The sequence below is a fragment of the Anopheles darlingi genome, chromosome 2 (assembly GCF_943734745.1).
Source record: "Anopheles darlingi chromosome 2, idAnoDarlMG_H_01, whole genome shotgun sequence".
In the NCBI taxonomy this organism is placed as follows: Eukaryota; Metazoa; Arthropoda; class Insecta; order Diptera; family Culicidae; genus Anopheles; species Anopheles darlingi.
The window spans coordinates 43,234,303-43,254,402 of record NC_064874.1 but is presented as its reverse complement, the minus strand read 5'-3'; the positions used below and the strand labels follow the sequence as shown (position 1 = coordinate 43,254,402).

The 20,100-nt window shown below is 50.5% G+C and overlaps 1 protein-coding gene across 5 annotated transcripts in view; it reads left to right on the top strand.

The window, feature by feature from the left end:
* The window catches only part of LOC125949226 (uncharacterized), a 158,121-nt gene that overhangs the window by 79,242 nt on the left and 58,779 nt on the right, over nt 1–20,100 (top strand). For 3 of the 5 annotated variants that reach the window (XM_049676032.1, XM_049676030.1, XM_049676031.1), the window contains exon 3: nt 1,860–2,816. The exons of the other annotated variants lie outside the window; for them this stretch is intronic. In XM_049676032.1, the coding sequence (XP_049531989.1) occupies nt 1,860–2,816 (957 nt within the window). The remainder of the gene's footprint in view (nt 1–1,859; nt 2,817–20,100) is intronic. 5 annotated transcript variants of the gene reach the window in all.

Here is a 20,100-nt window from a genome sequence, read left to right as displayed (position 1 = left end):
CTGGTCACGGTTTATCCGATCGTCGAAGGCTGCAAACGCTGTGGCGCTGCTGTCCACCTTTCGTACGAAGCGTGTACGGAGCGTGTTACGATGTCCACTCGTGCCGAGTGGAGGTAAATTACTAGCTAGGCAAATGCCACAAGCGCCTCCAACTGTCTCCAGGCGCCTTCCTTGGTGATTACATTTCTAAACTCGATAATGGACGGCGCATCGTCGGCGACTGCTGCACGCCGGATCGGGGGGAGTAGTAGTTGAAAGTTCGAAAGTGCAATGCATATGTTGTACCTTCCGTTCCGTTCCGTTCCGTTTCAAAGACGAACTCTCGCCGATTGTGTTCTTCTCGTGTACACGGTTCGGTTTATTGAGCATATCCTTCCCTTTGGAAATGCCGGCCGGGGGCGAGGGAAGCACGATAAAAGCAACAATCATCATCTCCCAAACATGCGGTGAGAGTGACCCTGGTGCGGAAAGAACGGGCTGGTGGGGGTAAAGGTAACTTGAAATGGGTTTCTTGTTTCGAAAGTAAACCCTTTTCAACCCATTAAGTGAGCCATCTTGCTTTGCTTCAGCTGCAAGATGCGTAGTGAGATGACCACCAGAGGTGCCAGGTCACCGGAAACCGGCGAGTTCTCACAAGGCTTTCGGTTTGCTTTTGAAGGTTTTGCATCGCATCGCATGTTGTTCAAGTCCGGCGGTGGTGGTGGTGGTGGTGGTGGTGGCGAGGAGATCTTAAACAGTGCGGAGAGGACCCCGAAAACTGTCTCCCCGACCTCCAGACCATGCAATCATCCCGTGAGAGGGAGAGAGGAGACACTGCACTTTGGTGTGGCGCGCACCCAAACCGGCCGACTGCGTGTGGTCGTCGAGGTGTTGTTAAGCGAAATCGTTGTTCGCTTCTTCGATTTCGTCGCCAAGAAGTAAGTTGTCCATACCGCGAATGGAGCGGTATGGAGAAAGAGAAGAGACCGGAGTCAGTAAAGGGATGTAATGGGCACGACGACATGATAAACGCAGTTCTTTCATCGAGTTCCTCCGACTCCAACAGATCCGATCTGTTTTTTTTTGCTGTCGTGATGATCCGGCGTGCGAATCTTGTGCGACCTCGTACGACACTCGACTCGGCTCGACTTGAAGAAACACTTGTGTGGCTTCCATTGACACCCATCCGCCACTCGCTTTGGGTCTCTGTGTTTCTCATCATCCGTAAGCTGCTTTGCATCTTGAAAAGTGCTTCAACGAGTGCTTGGATCACGTTGTCGTACGATATTTCAAATTGTGTCAGCCATCTTTATAAGCCACATCTTGACAGATGTGCGTCCACCCCGCTTTTGCTCTTGTTTCTCTGCAGCGCACTCATCATCATACAGATGCTGATTGTGTAGGTTGATGCTCTGGCGTTAAGAAGATGCTAAAACTGACGACTGTCATCAGATTGTGTGGTTGTGTATTATTGACGACTTGCGCTGGAATCTGGTTGCCTTCTGGAACAACAATCAATTGGATGGCCACCGTCACCATCCCGACTCGCTTATCAGCGTGCAGTTTTTGTTAATCCTTTTCCGTCCTTTTGTTCCTCCGGGACCAACAGAATTGGTCGTGACCTAAAACGGGTGTCGAAGTCGACGGTTCTCGACGTGATAACACAGTAGCCTGTGCCACGTTGCTGTCATCATTCCCTTCTGAACTGTTGATAGGATTTAGAGTTTTAACGAGTACCGATAGAGAGCGATAGAGAGAGATAGAGAGAGAGAGAGCGACAGTGCGCGAGCAGCACGTATGAACACGTAGCTCTGTCATCCCAAAATGACCTTTGTCCACGATCTATTCATTTCTTCTTCTCATACCACCAATCCTTACAGCGGAAGGCACGGTACACGGATACCTCGTACCTGATCTTCCAACAGCTGGAAAAGGGTGGCGTACGGTACGCGTTCCCGTTCGTCGTCGGCCTAATCCAGCGGCAGCAGCGCCAACAGTCACCCACCAGGAAAAGCCACAGTGCACCGGCGTCACCGAGACCGACGGGCGAGGAACCGGTGGCCGAAGCGCTGATCATCGATACACCGCCCGAAGATTCGATCCTCGGGACGCACAAGAAATGCAGCACGTACAAGGCGAAGGATACGCGCAAAGCGGCCGGCGGTGGTATACCGCGCCGTCAGAGCAAGATCGCCGAGAAGCGCCGGAACCGGCGTAGCCTGGAGCTGAAGTCGGTCGAGGAGTTACCGCGCGAGGAGGAAGAAACCAAAGAGAACCAAACCAACCGGGCACCGGAGGGCGGCGATGAAACGAAGGTGCAAATCTGTGATATCTCCGGTCAGCGTACGATCAGCGTGATCAGCAGCGATGAGCCGGACAGTGTGCAGAAGAACATTCAGGTGGCCGTCGATTTCCATCATCGACCGAACTCGGAGGTGGACCCACCGGCCGGCCGCCTGCTCGAAACGAACAACAACGATCTGAAGTGCAAGACACAAAATGAACCACCGCCAGCCGCGAGGGTGGCGGCCGTTGATTCGGATGTGGAATCCGTCAGTACGCTCACACCGAGTATAGGTGGTGGTGCCGATGGACGACAGGAGCCGATCGATGGCCCGATCCGAACGACGGGAACACCGGCAGAGGTGTTCGTTGGATCATCGTCCGTTGGTCGAGTGGCGTTACCCGGTGTACAGATTCGACGGAAGCAGTACCCGTACGAACCGTGCTATCTGGTCGGTTCGGAGTTCAGTGACACAAGTGATTTCACCGATACGGCCAGCAGCGTCGCCAGTGACCTAGATGAGGTCGAATATGCTCGCGTCGAGCTACGGAAGGTAAGGTAGTACCGTATTGAGGTGTTGAGGCGCCCCCTAAAAAAGGTGCGTCTGAGGTGCACACTGAGCGCTCTGCCGGCAAAGCATAAGGTGGTGGATCACGTTTCAATATTTGTCATTTGGCCATTGGAGCCGGGGGAACCGGGGAACGTGAAAATGGATTACCAACATGACGACCACCAGGAACGACGTCCTCCTTGGTATGCAATACGGGGGAAATGATAGCACTTTCCGTTTAGTCCAAGGTTGCTGCTTGTTTGAAGCATTAACGTGAAAGGGGAAGAGCGTCCGTTTTGCGCAACACACCCCTGATCGGTGTGTGTGTCCAAATATTGAACCGGACTCCAAGCTGACGGCCATCTGTTGGTGGCTTATGTTGGTGGTGTTTCGGTGGTCACGCGATTGATAAGCCATTTACGGACGATTTTTGTTTTATTAGGGCTCGAAGGTTTCTCCGATTGAATGGTGGCTAGGGGAGGGAGCTAGTGCTCACTGTTTAGGTCCCATTTCGGACTTCGGGGCCATCGGAATTGATGGCGAAGACGACGACGACGACGATGACGAGACGAGTGACACCGTCCACCGTGTGTCCATCGGCGATTGATGGACAGCTCGTGATAAAACCTTTGGAGTCCGGAGCTGGCCGGTCCGGGAAAAAAGTGTACCTTACAAATCCGATGTCACGGCGTGCATCGAGTGATTGATCCATCACGGGCTCTTTACGACGGTTGGTGACGCGGTGGTGGTTTTATGGCTGCCGGGGGAATGTCGTAGTGGAGCCGTCCGTCCGTCGTAGAAAAGAGTTCTACGAATAGTGCGATCGTCGCTCACTTAATTGTTGCTTCATCACGAACCCCGCGGGACCACGGGAGAACGAATTCGGTTTGGTTTTCCAATTTTATCGCTTTACACTTTGTTAACGATGCTTATCGCTTGGCTGGAACCCTTTTTTATTCAATAAATACCCTCTCGGGCATTCGATCTAAACGGTGAGATGGATGGACGGTAACGTGATATCGCGGGGCGGGCTAAACCCGTATTACACCAACGACTGCGATGGCCAGGAATAGAGTAGGTAGAAGGATAAGCTATAACAGTTCTTTATCTAGTATTTGAATTCCTGATTTAATTAGAAGCAAAAAGAAGATCAAAAAGAAATTGAACAGAAGCCCGCGAATGGAAAAGCGTTACTCGCAGTGGTTCCAAGCTTTGCTTATAGATCCGTGCATCGCAGCAACTCCGCCAGATGGCGTTTGTGTGAGATTTGGTTGGATTCTCGGCTAAAGCGTTACGCCGTTTTGAGATGACGATTAACCACACCGATTGGGATTTAAATGGTTTTTTAAGCTTTTAAAGTCAATCAAATTGGAAAATGATTGTTATCCAACAAAAAGAGATCCCATAACTGTCAGAACATTACCTTTGCTTAATAATATGTATTCATTACATGTATTTTTAGTGAAAAAACATCGTTTTTGCTTCTTCCTGGAATGTGGATCGCAACGAGGAGTTGTTGTGAAGGTCCTCTATCTCTCTTACTAACTCCCGGTCATCAATCGTCCTCACTCAAGCTACCACACGTTGAGCGTATGGTCTGTGAAGCTGCTGGGAGCATTTTTCCCACTCACGCCGCGCACCGAATCCCGTACCGGAGTGTTGTGTTTCGGCGCCTCCAGTCAAATGTGAGCAACCGATTGTTTCCATCCTCTACATCGCGGTTTCTTTGCACCCACCTACCCACTCAATTGCTCCTCTCGTTGCTCAGTCTACCGACTCATTATTCTCCATTTTCCCCGTCAGCGCTCGCGAGATGCTCGCGCACGATAGCAACAAACATTGCACATTAGCGAGGAACAGCCTTGCGCCGACAAACGCGGCCTGGATGGTCATCCATTCGGGCGTCCCACATCCGTGCGGGAGGATAATTTCTGTGCGCCCCGCAGTACGAAAATTAAATTGTCTTTAACTGACCTCACAGTACGGCACGGCCTGGCCCAGTAGTGCACCGGTGGGCAATTGGGGGACCCTTTTGGGGAGGGTCAATTTATCGCAAATGAATCGCCTTCGCCGACCGCTGGCCACTCTGGCGCACACTCGCAATGGCGCATCTCCAATCAAATCAGAGGGGAGGGAGGGAGGGAGGCAGGATGGTAGCGTGCAATTCATCCCTTTGGCCTTGGGCTTGACCGTTCGCTGACCGAGTGGCCCACTAGCCGGATGAGGCCGCTCGGTGCCGTTGCTCGGTGCCCTGGCGGGCCTGGCACAAACTAGAAAGCCCCAGCCCCGATCTCGCGATCCGTCCGTGCGTCATCTTGACCGGATCCTAGACACTAGCACGAGAGCACGTCGAAAGCCACCGTCGGGATGATGGAATTGCGATAAAAATCTTCTGACAGTGAATGGGGCGGAAATGGACCTCAAAGGAAACTTGTCCCTGTCCCGGTCTCGGTCCCAGTCCGGGTCCGGGGCTACTCGTACTGCTGGACTACCAGACCGAACCAGTGGAACCAGTGACGATGCTGGATGATGCTGTGTGTGTGTGGGAAGCCCCCGATCGGGGATCTCGCGAGGTCCCAAAGGTGGACGGCTGTTTGTTTTTCTGAACCCTTTCCGATCGACAAGCGGTATAGGGAGGTGATGGAGATCGGGAGGGGGAGTCCATTTTAAAAGCATAAATAGCAGAAGCAGCAGCATCATGTGACCCCCCTGCTGGCTGTGTCGGTGTGTGTTTGTCGCGGTGCGTCTTATGTTTGCTTTCTATCACCGGAACAAATCGATCACCTCAGCCCCCACCTCTCCATTCATCAAAGATCGAGACGAAAGCAATGTGTGTCTGTATGCGCGCTTGTGTGGGTTTTGGTGTAGTTTTTAGTGTTTTTTATGTTTTAATCTGCGCGCTCACATCGCTTTCGAGGCGCATCAATGAGCTTGATGTTAACGGGTGGACGCAAGGTTTGGCCGCGGGGCTGGATCGCCCAGATTTGACTGTCTGACATTGTGTAAACAGAGCGCCATAATAGTTCCCTGCGATGAAGACGATCGGGAAATGTGTTTCCCGAGTTTTTTTTCTATTAACTCAAATATGATATGTCCATTCGCCCGGGCATCCGTTGTTTAAACGGTCAGTTTCAATGACATTCTGTGTCCGGCATTTGAACCGATTTTCCTGATTCAATGACGCACGTAATGGTGATTATGGAGGTTAACGAAATTCCTAAAATAAAACACAATATTTCGACAGTATTTCTGCTGCTCCCGGGATCACTGTTTTCATAAGATGTTCGTTTAAAACGTTTCAACATATCCAAATACATTTCGCTTCTATCGTGCATGCATAACCCATGTATTCACGTTACGTTTTATTAGCGAGCCATTAGCATAATCACTATTAGAAGTGATTTGACGTCGGCGGCGGCTCAGGAAACTCTCGATCCCGATGCCCAGGTGTGCCGGATTGGAAGTTAAAGTAACTCGTTTTAAAGGCCAGCTTCTTAGCATATTATGCCAAACCTCTTTTCTGCAATTTGCATCTATTATTTTGCTCGTCGCAAACACACAAACTAGCAGCTGAAGCGTCTGACGAAGCGTCTATGATGATCTTCGAAAGATGCTTCGATCATCTGAAGGTCATGGTTGTGTGGTATGGTGGAATATATGGTTTGCAATCATTTTCTTGCAAACTGTTTAGCATTTATATGAACAGCAGATCGATGATGTTGCTTTTAAATGCCGCTGATAGCAACAGACGCCAGCGACACGTTCAAAAGGCAAGTTCAGAGACTTTCCTTGGCTTTAGCAACCTTTGTCCGATGCCAGCGCAATATCTCCGGGTGCTATAGACGTAATCTTGTCATGGATCTGAGCAGACATAGAAGCGCCACCAAGCTACGGTAACCCGGGCAATGATCTCATGCTGCGATCATCCAATATAACCAGACTTCGTGCTCGGATCTATCCACTTTTGCAGCTTCCTCAAATGAAGATGCAAAAGCATCACACCGCCACCCGTTGGTGGCCATTGTCAATAGAGCGCCTTATTGCTTTAATAGACTCGTAAATTATCTCATCATGACACATCCGTGGATTTGCTGGCGAACGGTGACTTGCTAGCTCTCTAGCTAGAAGTAGACATCATCCCCCGGGGGCGGGTGGAAAGACTACTGATACCAGTGCCCTTTTCGTTTGCAACTCCCAGCGGGATGACTGTCTAATCCCAGGGCTGCCGGTCGGTCGGTGCGCTGTTCGCCGCCGATCTACAACCGGTAGCGGAATGATATTCCCACCAGGGAGCCAATAATGGGCGCCTCCGGGTTATACCGACCAATGTATTCATGGTATGGTATGGCTGGTGTGGTACTGACTACGCTTCAGAAAGGAAAAGAAAATAGCAGCAGAACTCCGCAGTTCGAGAACGCAATAGCTTCTTCCACGCTGCGCGATCTGCGCCGTGATCTAATGAGACAGATAAGTAGAATGAAAAGTGGGATATGGGGACCCTTGAGGACGTTGAATGCGCTCTGCAATTGCGAACAAACAACGGCGGCGTCGCACACTCAGCCTCATCATCAGCTGTTGTTGTTGTGCTCGAGAATTTCATTTCTGACGACGCAATAATGCACGTCGGCCACCTTTCCCCGCTATGCAAACATGCAGCGGCTTCAAGAGCGTTAAGGGACGACCTGGAACGGCAAATCTTGACAAACCAAACACTGGCGGTAGAGAGTATCATATTTCGCTCAATGTCCTGACTCACTTCACCTACTTTTTTGCACAACACTAGTGTGGAACGAGAAGGACCGAGTGATGGGTGCCCTCGGGGCTAGCCCTCTGGCTGATGGCCCTCTGATGCTCTTTACAACGCCACGAACGCGAGATTTCTCACTCCCGGTATTTAAATCGAAGAACCCCCGGCAACCCTGTTGCCGATCATCTGCTGCTGTTGTGCGAGACATTTGCGAACCCCATTATACCAGAGTGCCGAGTGCGGAGCAGCGATGACAAGCGACAAGCGGCGATGATGGTGCAGTTGGTGCGTTCGACGCACACAAAGCGGTTTGGATCTGCAATTGCGCGCGCAATGGCTTTAAGATGCAATCCTTCTTCTCCTCTGCGTTTGCTAGCTTTGAATCGGGGTCTATCTTTCTTGCGCTACGATAATGAACGATTACGCTTAATCGGTACTAGATTTACGATGTTTTCGAACGATTTATGAGCTACACAATAGATGTCAGACTCAGCTGCGAGGAAGAGAGAGATGGGACAAGGACAGTGAGTCCCGGTCCCGTGACGACGTGAACTCGAAAGATTGGCTCGAAAGACTGGGAAGTACCTTAGTGTCGGTTTTCCTAGGTACAAGGTACCGGTGATCGTTCGCGCTAGGTCAGTGAATCCGAAACATCCGAAGAGCCCTCCGGTTGTCCGATTTTCTCGACTAAACGTAGTATTACCTCAACATAAATCATACCGTCCGACTTTCTCATCATCACGGTCACCATCACCGTTGTCATCGAGGCCGACAACGGTTTGGAGGCCAAACCGAATGCAGGGGAAACCCCGTCGCACTACATTCCGCTGTACGCCAACATCTCCTCCAAACAATGCCAAACATGACGCAAACAACAGTGCAACAACACGCGAGAGATAAACTTGACATCGACCGCAACAGCGGCTTCGTCGCCATCGTTGTCGCGATCCTCATGATGGTAAGGCTCACGAGTTTGAACATGACGGATGATCGGTCATGAAACGACGGTGCCCGGTGGTGCGTGAAAGATCCAAGGAATTCGCAACCCCCGGGCTCACTTCCAGAGGCAGACTTTTGTGCTGGCGATGGCCATTTCGGAAGCGCTTCGTTCGGAGGTCCCCTTACCTTCCGCGCAACTGATTGACACATTTGGACTTCAAAACGTCGAACGGTCGATCGTGCCCGTGCGTGCGGTTTGGAGGGAAAACCAAGAAAGGGACCGCGACAGTCGATCTCGGTCGTCGGCTTCTACTTCTTTTGATCCCGATCTACGCGGTTCCGTTGCGCTGATCGGGTTTGCTGATCAAAGTATGAAAGGCCACCGATAAGACGGACGAACCGCGAGGAGTGTCTAAATAGTCAGGAAATATCGAAAAGTCTACGTGTACCGTCTGCGCAGTGCGTTGGCCTCAGTACGAATGGACAAAGTCGCTTCTGGCAAAGTTGGTTTGATGTTGGATTCCTCTTAAAACAACAACATCCATGGCCGGCTTGCGTTGGCCCAGAGGGTGCGGATGTGCTAGGTTAGGCCATTCCAAGGCAGAACCACTTGACCGGTCCATCGCCGAGCAGCATTACATCATGATGAGATCATTGTTTTAGGATAGCAGCTCCCTCCATTCGTGCTCCATGACCTTCGGCACAATTAACGCGTCCGCGAGTTGGAGTTTGTTTGCTTTTTCGGTGACTTCTTTTTTGTTCTCAAATTCTACCGCGCCTTCTCACTGGTTTTGTTGTTTTGCCTCAACACCTCAAGAAGTTCATCGTCATTCGAATCAATCGTTGAAATGTTCTTTTACAAAATGGCTTCAGTATTGATGAAAGAAATGAATTGCAAAGCTGTTGGGTGGATCGATTCCCTCTCCGTGGTCGGTCTTGCGATGTGGCACTTCATGCAATTTCACCGAAGGCCGTGGCGGTCCTACACCTTGGCATCTTGGAGAATGGTGGAACCGTTGACGACCTCACGATGGGGTAACGGTTCGAGGTGTGTAATGCTCCCGATGATGGTGGTCGATTCGGATGCTCCGTCGAACGTGGACCGTGGACGTAGACGCCCCTCTCCCAGTCAGCTACAGTGGGCACAATTTTAGCTAATCCCCACCACTATCCCTCTCACTGGTCGGTCTATGATTTTGGATTCCATCGCAAGATGCTGCTGTGTGGTGGCAGCGGTGACGGTAGCAACGATGGCGCGCGATTGAGTGGCGTACAACGTGGGGCAAACCCATATATGGGTAAGCATAATGCTGCCACGGACCCCCCTCACCGTTGGATTGGATGCTGGAATAATTGAGTCAAATATGGAAGTGAAAAGCTTTCCCCCTCCGGCCAGCCACATGAAGCGCGACTTTCTAGCCCTTTTCGATCGCAACTTGGCGGCGGTCGGGCGGATTTTCTAATGAATCGTGTCTTCGGTTTGGCCTTTTTCGGGCGCATGGCGCAGCAGCAGCATGAAGAAAACTCATCTCCTCCTCTTCACCTCCTGGAGAGAGAGGATTGGTTTTCTTCTGACGTATTTTACGAACGAGCTGCGCGCTAGCTGTCTGGCTGGCTGGCTGGCGGGGTGTTGGTGATCGCGGTCGGTGGTTTGTAGTCGTACCTACCTGCAGCACCGTGACGCAGATTAATGATGTACCGTGCAGTGTCTTGACGACTAAATTTAGAACACGAACACGATCGGCCAGCAGTTCGTTGATCTGGAACGCATCAAAGTACCTCCAGTCCTCAGCCAACGTCCCAAAAAAAACCCGGGAAGAGCGCGAAATGATCGATAGCTTTTAGTGCTCACTCCTTCTCCTTCTCTGTGAGTGCATTCCTTTGGGGTACCCTTCTGATCGGAAGGACAGGTTCGCTTTGCAGCAGCAGCAACAACTCGTCGAAGTGCTCGTATTTTCCTTCGGTTGTGCAAGATCCAATCTGAAAAACGCACTTCGACTGCATGGCATGTACTCTCTTTGCGAGGAGAACGGAACGCCCCGCTTGTCAATGGGCGAAGCAATTAACCGGCAACCGGGTTAAACAATCCCATTAATGCCGTTTAGTGATGCTATCAAAAGCTTCCCATCCAAGATGATCGTTAAATTGATCACCGTTTAATGGCGTGTGTGCAGCAGTGCAGCAGCTGTTTTACTTTGAAATGGGCAATTGCGATTATAATATGCTTCTCATCCTAGCAAATGGGCTGGAGAGCGCGCCCGTTATCGGCCTGTGGGTTCGGTTATGCTCGGCAAGTTTTGCTTCTCTTTGGTCCTCTTCCTCCGGGTTTGATAGCTTTATCGGAGGACGCCTTCCAATGTGATGGTGTTTGTTGTGGACTGTAAAATGCTGGAGCCATTACTTTACCAAACCAGACCAACAGGGTTCTCGTTCCGCAACATGATGCTCGATCATCCCTGCACTGCTGCATTCCCCTGCCACCTCACAGGAGGTCGCTCCGAAATGGAATCCATTCATCGATCGCACGCGAATGATCGGTTCAGCATTCAGTGGACTCCATCGAACACATTACTCCATTTTCTTCAATAAATCGTTTGGCACGTACCATATCGAGCGCGCGTATGTATGTGTGATTTGGAGGCGCTCTAGGGCACAAGCTGCGAATCACCATGGGTGGTTCGGTGGTCCGCTAGCCCCGGCAGTTAGCCACGGCAGTAGCACTCCGACCGCTGCCAGTAAGCTGCAATTAATCCGAAGGTCAATTTCACTCTCGTCGCTGGTGGCGGTGGTGGTGGTGGTGGTGGTGCGGAGTGGTGTGCTCATGCGGTAGTGGTAGCAGTGGAGGCAGCAGCGAACGTTTGAGAGAAAATGGAATGAAACGATGGTGATTTATAATCGTCGATTAACGGTCCGCGGTGTCCCCTCGGGGTGTACCCAATTCGCCGCCGATGATTGCGGGCCGGGAGTGAGAGAGGGCGCTTAAGAGCATTTGAATAATAGGTGTCAGTTACGGTTGACCCCGCGGTCGAAGAAAGACGGGGAAGCCACCAACAGCGTTGGTTTTTTGTTTTGCTTCGATTGCTTTCTTCTGTTTTGCTTTCTGTTTTGGCTATCCGGGAAGGTGAGAGCATCCAAAAACTCCTAAAAAACGTCACCACCATGCGGTAGAATGCATTCGCATTGCCGACTGCTGGTGATAGAGTGATCGTTCTTTTGACGTATAAGTAGCTTCATCTCCTTCAATTTCCTGTACCAAAAACATCCAGCGATCGTGGCTCAGGTGGTAAGGACGCTTGAAAAGCAATCAGAAGAGAGTCATGGTTCGAGTCCTCTCTACCTCTACTACAGCACACACATTACACATTAGTTGACGTGTAGAGAAAGGCATTTTAAACACATTCCTCCTTCAAGTATGAAATCGGATCCCTCTAATAGCACCATTTTCAATATCGAAATGCTTCTACCCCCCTCCGATGGTGTGATGCTTCTAATTCTGGACGATTGCACAAGCGGCCAGCCATCACACACCACTGCCTCGCGCGGTATAGGTCTTCCGGTCGTAACCCCGTGGTAGTAGTATAATGGCCAGTCGATGGTCAAAACACAACATAGAGCAGCGGCGGGCATCCAATACACACTACTCCTTTCGCGCCCTTTTGCAGGGCCACGACGCAATGTTCTCGTTCCGTGCTGTCCAGTAGAAGAGAAACGGCATGCCCTCTACTCGTCTTCTGATTGAGAGTATCGCTGCTAGAGCTGACCAGCAGCAGCAGCGTAGCGTTGTTGGTAAGCTAATAGCTGCTGCTCCATCGAAAGGGGAAAAGGAGTGGTGTGTGTACGCGGGCGCGCGGGTGTTTACACGTTCTGTCCGAGGTCAACACACGCGTGAAGAGAAAATATGTGGCCCCGATAACGCTTGGCGCAGAAGGAGGAGAACTTGAACTCAAGCGGTTGGTTGGGTTGTATGGAGGGTTTTTACTTCTCGTCGTACACCTTCTCTAGAAACCAAAAACGAAACGAGAACCGAGGATCCATTGAGGAGGATCTGTTGCGATGGAACCGAACATTGCGCTCCACCAACCCAACCCAACCCAAAGGTGTACGATCGGCAGAGACCAGCGTTGATTGACTGGTTGATTAAAGTGCGTTAACTGTTTACCGTTTCCACCGCACACACCGAGAGGGTCTCTGGTTAATGGTGGAACACATTCCCTCCTCCATCTTCGAGTACAGAAGAAGGAGCAGGAGGTGGTGGAGAAGACGAAGAAGGTGGTATTGCCATTTGTGCCTCCAATTTCTTTCCTCACGGGCAGAAACATACCGGGCACACCACACAGAGGAGGATGAAAAATCGGTTTCCATTTAGTTTTCATCAGCCAGTTCGTTCGTTCGTTCGTTCGTTCGTTGGCCAACGAACATCGAAACGTGCAAACCGTATTTAACGGCCTGCTCAATCCTAGCTCGGCTCCGAGAGGGTCTAGGCCTGCAAAGAGGTCTGCAAAATCCCACCATCCCGTGTGCCACATCCTCTAGCGTGTGCGGTTGCGCATTGCGGACCGACCGGATCGGATTCTAACCCGAATAAATGGTGCTGGTGGTGGTGGTGGTGGTCGATGCCAGGCGGTCAAGTTCGTTAAGACGAGCGGTGAGCGAAATCGGGACTTTTAAAAGTCGATCGTCGATACACCTTCTGCTCTACGCTGCGGAATCTACGCTGATTGCCAAGCGGAAGTGTTGGTCTGGTTGCTGCTGCTGCTGCTGGTTAAACAAACAAACAGACGACGACTGAAGACGGAATGACCGAATCGGACTCAGCCTGCTGCGATCCAGATTCAAACAGCTCCATGGCCGTAGCATGGCGACCGGGCAACATACCATGGCATGTACATTCCTTTGGATCAACGAACACCCGCAAAAACACCACCAGTATCCCGGTCCCTCGAGGGCCACCGGGATTTTCCTTTCGACCGGTGAACCAGATACACTCGCTGGGTCACTAGTAGTATTGACGTGCTCGGCTAGTCGCTGCGTGCTGGCAACCTGGCATTCAGCACACGCCGACCAGACACGCGATGCAGACAATCCACGATCACCGATTCGCTGGCCACCAACCCACTCGCTGCTGCTGCTGCTGATGGTGGCGGCAATTGTGTAAACAATAGTAACCAACACCCCCAGTTTCCTACACCTTAGCATGGTTTGTGTGTGTGTGTGGCTGAGGAAGGAGGCGAGAGCACACATGATAAATGTATTGGCAATTTAAAATTTCTCTCCATCTCCACCAGCATCACCCAACACTGCGTCGTGTCCTGCCTTTTCTCACTCACCGCGACGGACGCGACGCGGTCAGTGAAGGACGGAAAGGCCGAGCCGAGCGGGATGAGATAAATGAGACGAGGTTGAACGGAAAAACGAAGGAAGAGGGTAGGTGGTGGTCCCAGGGGTGGTATTGCGTGCGAGCATAGCATAGCTATGCGGCAACAGAACCCGTTTCTGGATCAAGAATTTGCCGATCGCGACCATTCGTGCGAAGCTCGCTGGTCACCACCGCCACCACCGGGAATCGATCAGCACTCGCTGGCTGCCTGGCTGGCTGGCCGGTTGGTTGGCCAATGTGGAGTGAATTGGTGGCAGGAATTTCTACCGCTCGTAGGTGGTATTGGAATGCACTCCCGTGTCGATGGTTCAGCCGAACGTGAATGCACTTTCTATGCTGTCGCAATGTGGGTGAAGGTTTTTTGTTTACTTTTCAAAAAATGAACAATTTCTTAAACCCCCTTTCTTTGGCAATAAAGTGTTGATAGCAATCTTTATGTTCTAGTTCTAGTGTTAATTATACCGGCATTATATATACCGGCATTTATAATACACCTATTTCTACCAGAATGGATAATAATGACCAGTACACCAGAAAAAAGGCATGTGGTGATTTTTAGGCGCATGTAATGACTGGTACATAAGGAAAAAGGCTTCTAGTCTTTATTTACTATTTATGATCGTCAAAAAACAATAGATAAAACTATTAATTGTGGAAAAATTAATTTGTTCGGCGTCTGAAAATTCTATGGGAATGTTGGTTGAATTAGCTAAAAATGCAGAATGTTTGGTTGGCTCTTTCACAGTTTTAGCGGCTCAATATCGTTACACAATAAACCGTTCACGTGTCGATGAAAACTAGAAACAAGTTTAAACATTTTTAATGCGTTTACAGAACAAATTTTCAGCAACACAGTCATTTGTACAATGAACGGCCATTTTAATCCGTACTGGTATAAGTGTCAAAATTAAAAATTACATTCGTTTCTGATGCATGTAAAATAACTTTGTGTCATTAAAAAGTATTCTCTAAGTATAGCTCTAAGTATATTTCTGCAAAACAAAAATATTTTAGCCGGAATATTGAATTGAAGTGTTCGACGGGTCAAAATGACCGGTCTGGTATATCGAGTGTTAACTAATTCAATTCTCTTTTCTCTCTTCCAGGTAAGGACAATTCTTTATTCACCTTTCGATGCACGAATGGTATTAGTAAGTACTAAGTATCACTTATCTTCTCGCAAACTCCTGCGCAAACGATGGTTGACGTTGAGAAACAATTGCATTCATCTTGCGCAACGTCAATCACCAGTTGTCGCTCGATGAATTGCCTCTTTTGAGAATGGCTGAAAACTAATTTACCTCTTCGCACACGGCAGCACAACAACACTTGAAGCGCAATCGCATTATCATCCCTCCCTCCCCCTTCGGCGAGCGCGATCATTGCAGTGCCCCTTTCATTTGCATGCTCGCGCGAACTCATCTGCATAAGTGCAGAATGCCAGTCAGTGCGCAGTCGCTTGTTCCCACTAAATCACATGCTCCTTTAGATAGCTAGTTTGTTCTGACAGCCGCAGCAGCAGCAGCCCGAAGGAAGGCTTGACGGACTCTCGAACGCTGCTGACGCTGGTGGTGGATAGTAATCAGTGGACGATGCACTAGTAGGATGCAGTTGGTCACCCCTTGGGGCGGCAAGCAATCTTGAATCTCGTTTTGAATGTCATGCATTTATGCAAAGGCCGCCACGGTGACGGTTGGATCGGATCGGATCGGTGTTACAATTTATCGGCGGCCACCATACTCGTTTGTGGTGATGGCGATAGAAATTATTATCGAATTAGAAACAGTTTGCGCGAATGATATGGTGTGTACGGGTGCGCACTCGTGCATGTGTGTGTGTGTCGGTCCCATAAATCAGTCATGTAGTAAAAGGTGCTCGTTTTTTATGCGTCCGGATAATAGCCGGAAAGCATGTGTCGTGGCGTGAAATTTGTGCGATCCTTTACGATCGAGACCGAGGTTTGGTGGTTGCCTCGGGGTGCCTCGCCAGCAGTTCTGTCGTCACGAAAGCATCCGCATCAAACGTAAGGCGAGTTGGGGTTGACCAGCAAACAAGCGACTGGACGAGATGCAACACAAAAAAACAGAGAGAAGAATCCCGTTAAATTGTCGTGACCTTAAGGCGCGCTTCCATACCGAGCGAGCGAGGAGCGAGGCCATATCCCGGGTATGCTGGGTGGTTGGCTGGTCGATAAACAAATCGCAAGCAACAGGCTCCCGGCAACCGGCTCAGTGGCGCGAGCGAGCGCGCCAAGTCTTTAGTGAATCCGGCCACTTGAGATAATTCTCTCGGTAGACACGCCACGCCGCGGCCACGCTGAGGATGCGCCGTACGTGTGTGTGTGTGTGCGTTCGGGGTTCTGCAAATGTGCGAAAACTAATAAACTGACAGAAGGGTAATTTATTGAACAATTGCTCGGAGTGGAAGTGGCCAAGGAAATTAAATGTCTTCACTTCGCTCCGACCCTTCTCGGCATCGAGCGGATCGTCCAATTGCCATTTCTTCTACGCTTCTTCCCACAGTGGCTCTTCGGTTTGCGCTGTTTCCCCCCTCGGGCACACAACACACACACATGTATGGGCTGGCAGGGATCCATTACGCGGCGTGATCGCGATCACGATCGATGGTCTGTTGGTCCGCGATGCCGTGTCCCTCTGCGAGTGCGTGTCAGCCATGATTAGTCTAAGGCCGCGTGGCCTAGCCATTTCCCATGGACGCCTAGTGGCCGCACACTTCGGGGTCCCTCGGTTGGGATCTCTCTGCTGTGGCCGCGACCGCATATCTGTCCGCACCTTGCAGATCCGATGTAGCGATGGTAACGATTTGCTGACGACTGACTTGGGACTTGTTGAACCCGGACCAGAACCATAAAATGCTTCCTCAGCAAACATTAATCGTCGTCGTCGTCCCTCGTCGCCGTTCCTTCCCATTCCCATTCGATGGATGGTGTTATGAAGATGTTGTCAGCATAAGCGCGGAGGGAATGGAAAGCGGAGATTGGGAGAACGTTATGATGCTCGTAAATCTGCGTTGCCCTTCCCTGCTTTCCAAACGACTTTCAGGTTGCTCCAGAGAGGAAACTGTTCATTCCGCAATCATCAGCCAACCATTCGATGGAAAGTGGGTTCGATTCCGATCCGCAAGGCCAAGCTAATGAGCACTAGAAACCGAAAAGAAAGGAAAGAAACGGTGATCGAGAAGATCAAACATGAGCATAAGGAGCGTCGAGCGCAACCTTTACCGCGTCATCCCTGAGGTTATTTTTATCAATCCATCGCTGCGGATTGAAGATCAACCATTTTGGCGCTGCTGCTGCTGGGTCGGAATTCCAGGCGCCACAGTCTCAAGTGGGGTCAAAGTCTGTTACCAGCATTCGTCCGTCTAATGCCAATAAATTATGTTTTTTGCTGCTTCGGATCTACGCTAATCATCCGCTACGTCGTCAGCTGCCAATTCATCTGCATCGCGTTTAACGATCGCCGATCAACGACGTCTATGCTTCATGCGAAAACATCAACCTTTTGCTCGTTTCTGGTGGCGCTCGCATCATCTATCCCTTGGCGCGCGCGTGTGTGTGTTCCGGTCCTGGTTGCCTCGTCTTCCCCAGCGTGGCGTGTTACTCAACGCAACAAGTCGATCATGTTCCAGGCGTCGTTTCGCGGCATCCTAACCGAACCAGACAGCACCGTGCAGGCGGTCGTTAGCAGGCGGTGGGCCCTCTGGGGCCACCTTTTTTTATATATGTTTTGATTGAATCATTTTCCGCATCATCCGCGACCGCTGATGCCGCTGACACAACGTTTTACGTTTTCGCCGCGCCGCAGAGGAAGCAGAATTCCCGTTGCAAACACCTTCCATTGCGGCATTGCGGGATTCCTAGCCGCGAGCTGCGAGATGCCGCTAAAGATGCTGGCAGGCAGGCAGCAGCAATGGTCGGTGCTAATGGAAGGCATAATATTATGCTTGGAGGCAGACAGGGATGCTCCATCAATCGCGAGTTGTGGACGGTTGAATATGCTATTTTTGACAGCCAGGAATATGCGGTTGGTCGGATGTGTGAGAGGACGGCACCTTCCAAGCTCCCAAGTAGTTAACTTTCTTCGCGCGAAGGCATTTAGAATGTGCAAACATCAATTTTGCGAAGAAGCGCAATCGACGTACAAAATTGATGCTTTATTAGAGTCCTTGCCAACGAAGCTCCACTATATGATACGGACGCTGACTGATCGATTGATCTGCGGACACTTCTCTCGAAATTCGATGTTAAAGTGTGTGTCCTTTCGTCCAAATACAATATGCCAATTGGCGAATCGACCTTGCAGTCGATGGAATTTTCAAATTTCTCTTATCAACACTTTCTCCAGGGCCTGGGTGAAAGGCAGAGTGTACTGTAGTCACTGTTTCGTGGGCTCCGAGGGTCCTTAATGCGATGGAAATCGAAGAATGGAACGTGTGTAATGATGATTGAATGATACTCTCCATCCAGTGGCATCCCAGCCCTGAAGCAGCATCGCTCTTAAGATGTTCCGCTTCATCGCAACCTGTAAGAGGGATATAATGAAATAATTAAATTTCAATTTAGACCTCCAAAAACGCTAATCGCGGTAGCAGCTACGCATTTTCAACCATCGCGCAAAACTTTTCTCCACTCACTCCAAAACGAGCACGATGATTGATTAGAAGCTGGCTGTTGTTGCTGCTGTTGCTGCTGCTGCTAATGGTATCGTGAGGATGTAATTCGCTCATCCGATTGAGTGCTTTCCACGTGTAGGTGTGCAGGGGGGCGCACCAAAGTGGCACAATGTCGTGGCAGTTTTCCTGCGCCGTGGGCGGCCGCAAGGACCATGGTAACCATGGACCCACCCCCGTACAAAGTACGCCACGTCGCGCCGGAATTCCGGAATGTGCATTAAATTAAGCCCGGGCATACCACACGTGCACGCACACACACACGCATACACTCTGTGGGCATCAATCGACGCCCGCTGTTTATGAGCTCGTTCCATACACACACGCACACGGGGACGCCAGACGATGTACAACGTGGTAGAAGCAGCAGCATTTGCGCGATAGATCGAACGCAATGCCGAATGTGTGTTCTTTATGTGTTCCAGATGGTTGGTATGGAAAGATGCAGTCGAGCATTCGCGCCAGGGGCTTATAATGGAGCCAGTATTGGACACTCCGACGAGAGCACCTCCGTCAGAGCGCCATCTATCACATTGCATTAGCATGTCGCCAGTGGCAACCCTGCGGAACGGGCTGCGGAATGAAGCTTATGCCGACATGAATTTCACCACCGCCCACAAGCGGGTGTCCTTGGCACAAATCACATCACACGCTGGAGCAGCGGCAGCGAAGGAGAACCCAACCGCTTGGTACCCAAAACGGAAAACCTTCCTTCCAGGACCGAAATCGAACCATCGGTTCGGTTCATCGAGTTGGAAAATCAATAACCATTGTTGGCAACGGATGCCTCGGATGATGGTAACCGACAGCGACCGAAAGCCTCAAAGAAGGTGTGGACCGATATAGGTCCTGTCGGAAGCATGACTCACACGGAACGGTGCGGAGCGAATTTATGCATCCCTGAACCGCGAACCACGAACCAGGGCTTAAGCCAGTCAGTCCCCGCGGTTTGTCTCTAGCGTTTATTAATCGTGAAACAGCTGTTGGAGTCAGAGACTGTCTGCGTCACCGACCTCCGATGGTGGCGTCTTATTTTTGTAGAGGTAGAGGCCTTGTTGTTTACTTTGTGCACTATTAATAGGCGTGATTGCAGATGATGGCGTTTGCTCTGCATTCGCACATAGCATTCTTTGTATTCGCCGCACGCCATGACAACATATGGCCTTCCGTTGGGCGTCCTCTTCCTTTGCTGCAGGAACGCCGTTAATTGCAAAACACAATTTACGCTGCACGTGCCCATTGACTAAGTGCCAAATGCATCAACACTAGGAACGCGACATTGTCCTTCATTTAAAACATCCCAAAAGCGTTTACCAATTTGCGATGTGAAAGAATAAAAACTTCCTCGTATCATGCAAGTCTCGTAAGTTTCAACTCGGAGAAAGTATCGGATATCAAACCTGGCGTGAGTTCCAGCGGGGGAGCATTATTTTTTTTTCGCGCAGCATCATCTGCGCTGAGCGTTCGCGAAGATCATCGTCGATCGTGCGATCGTTTCAATCGCGGAGAGCCGAGAGTGTCTCGAGCTGTGAGAG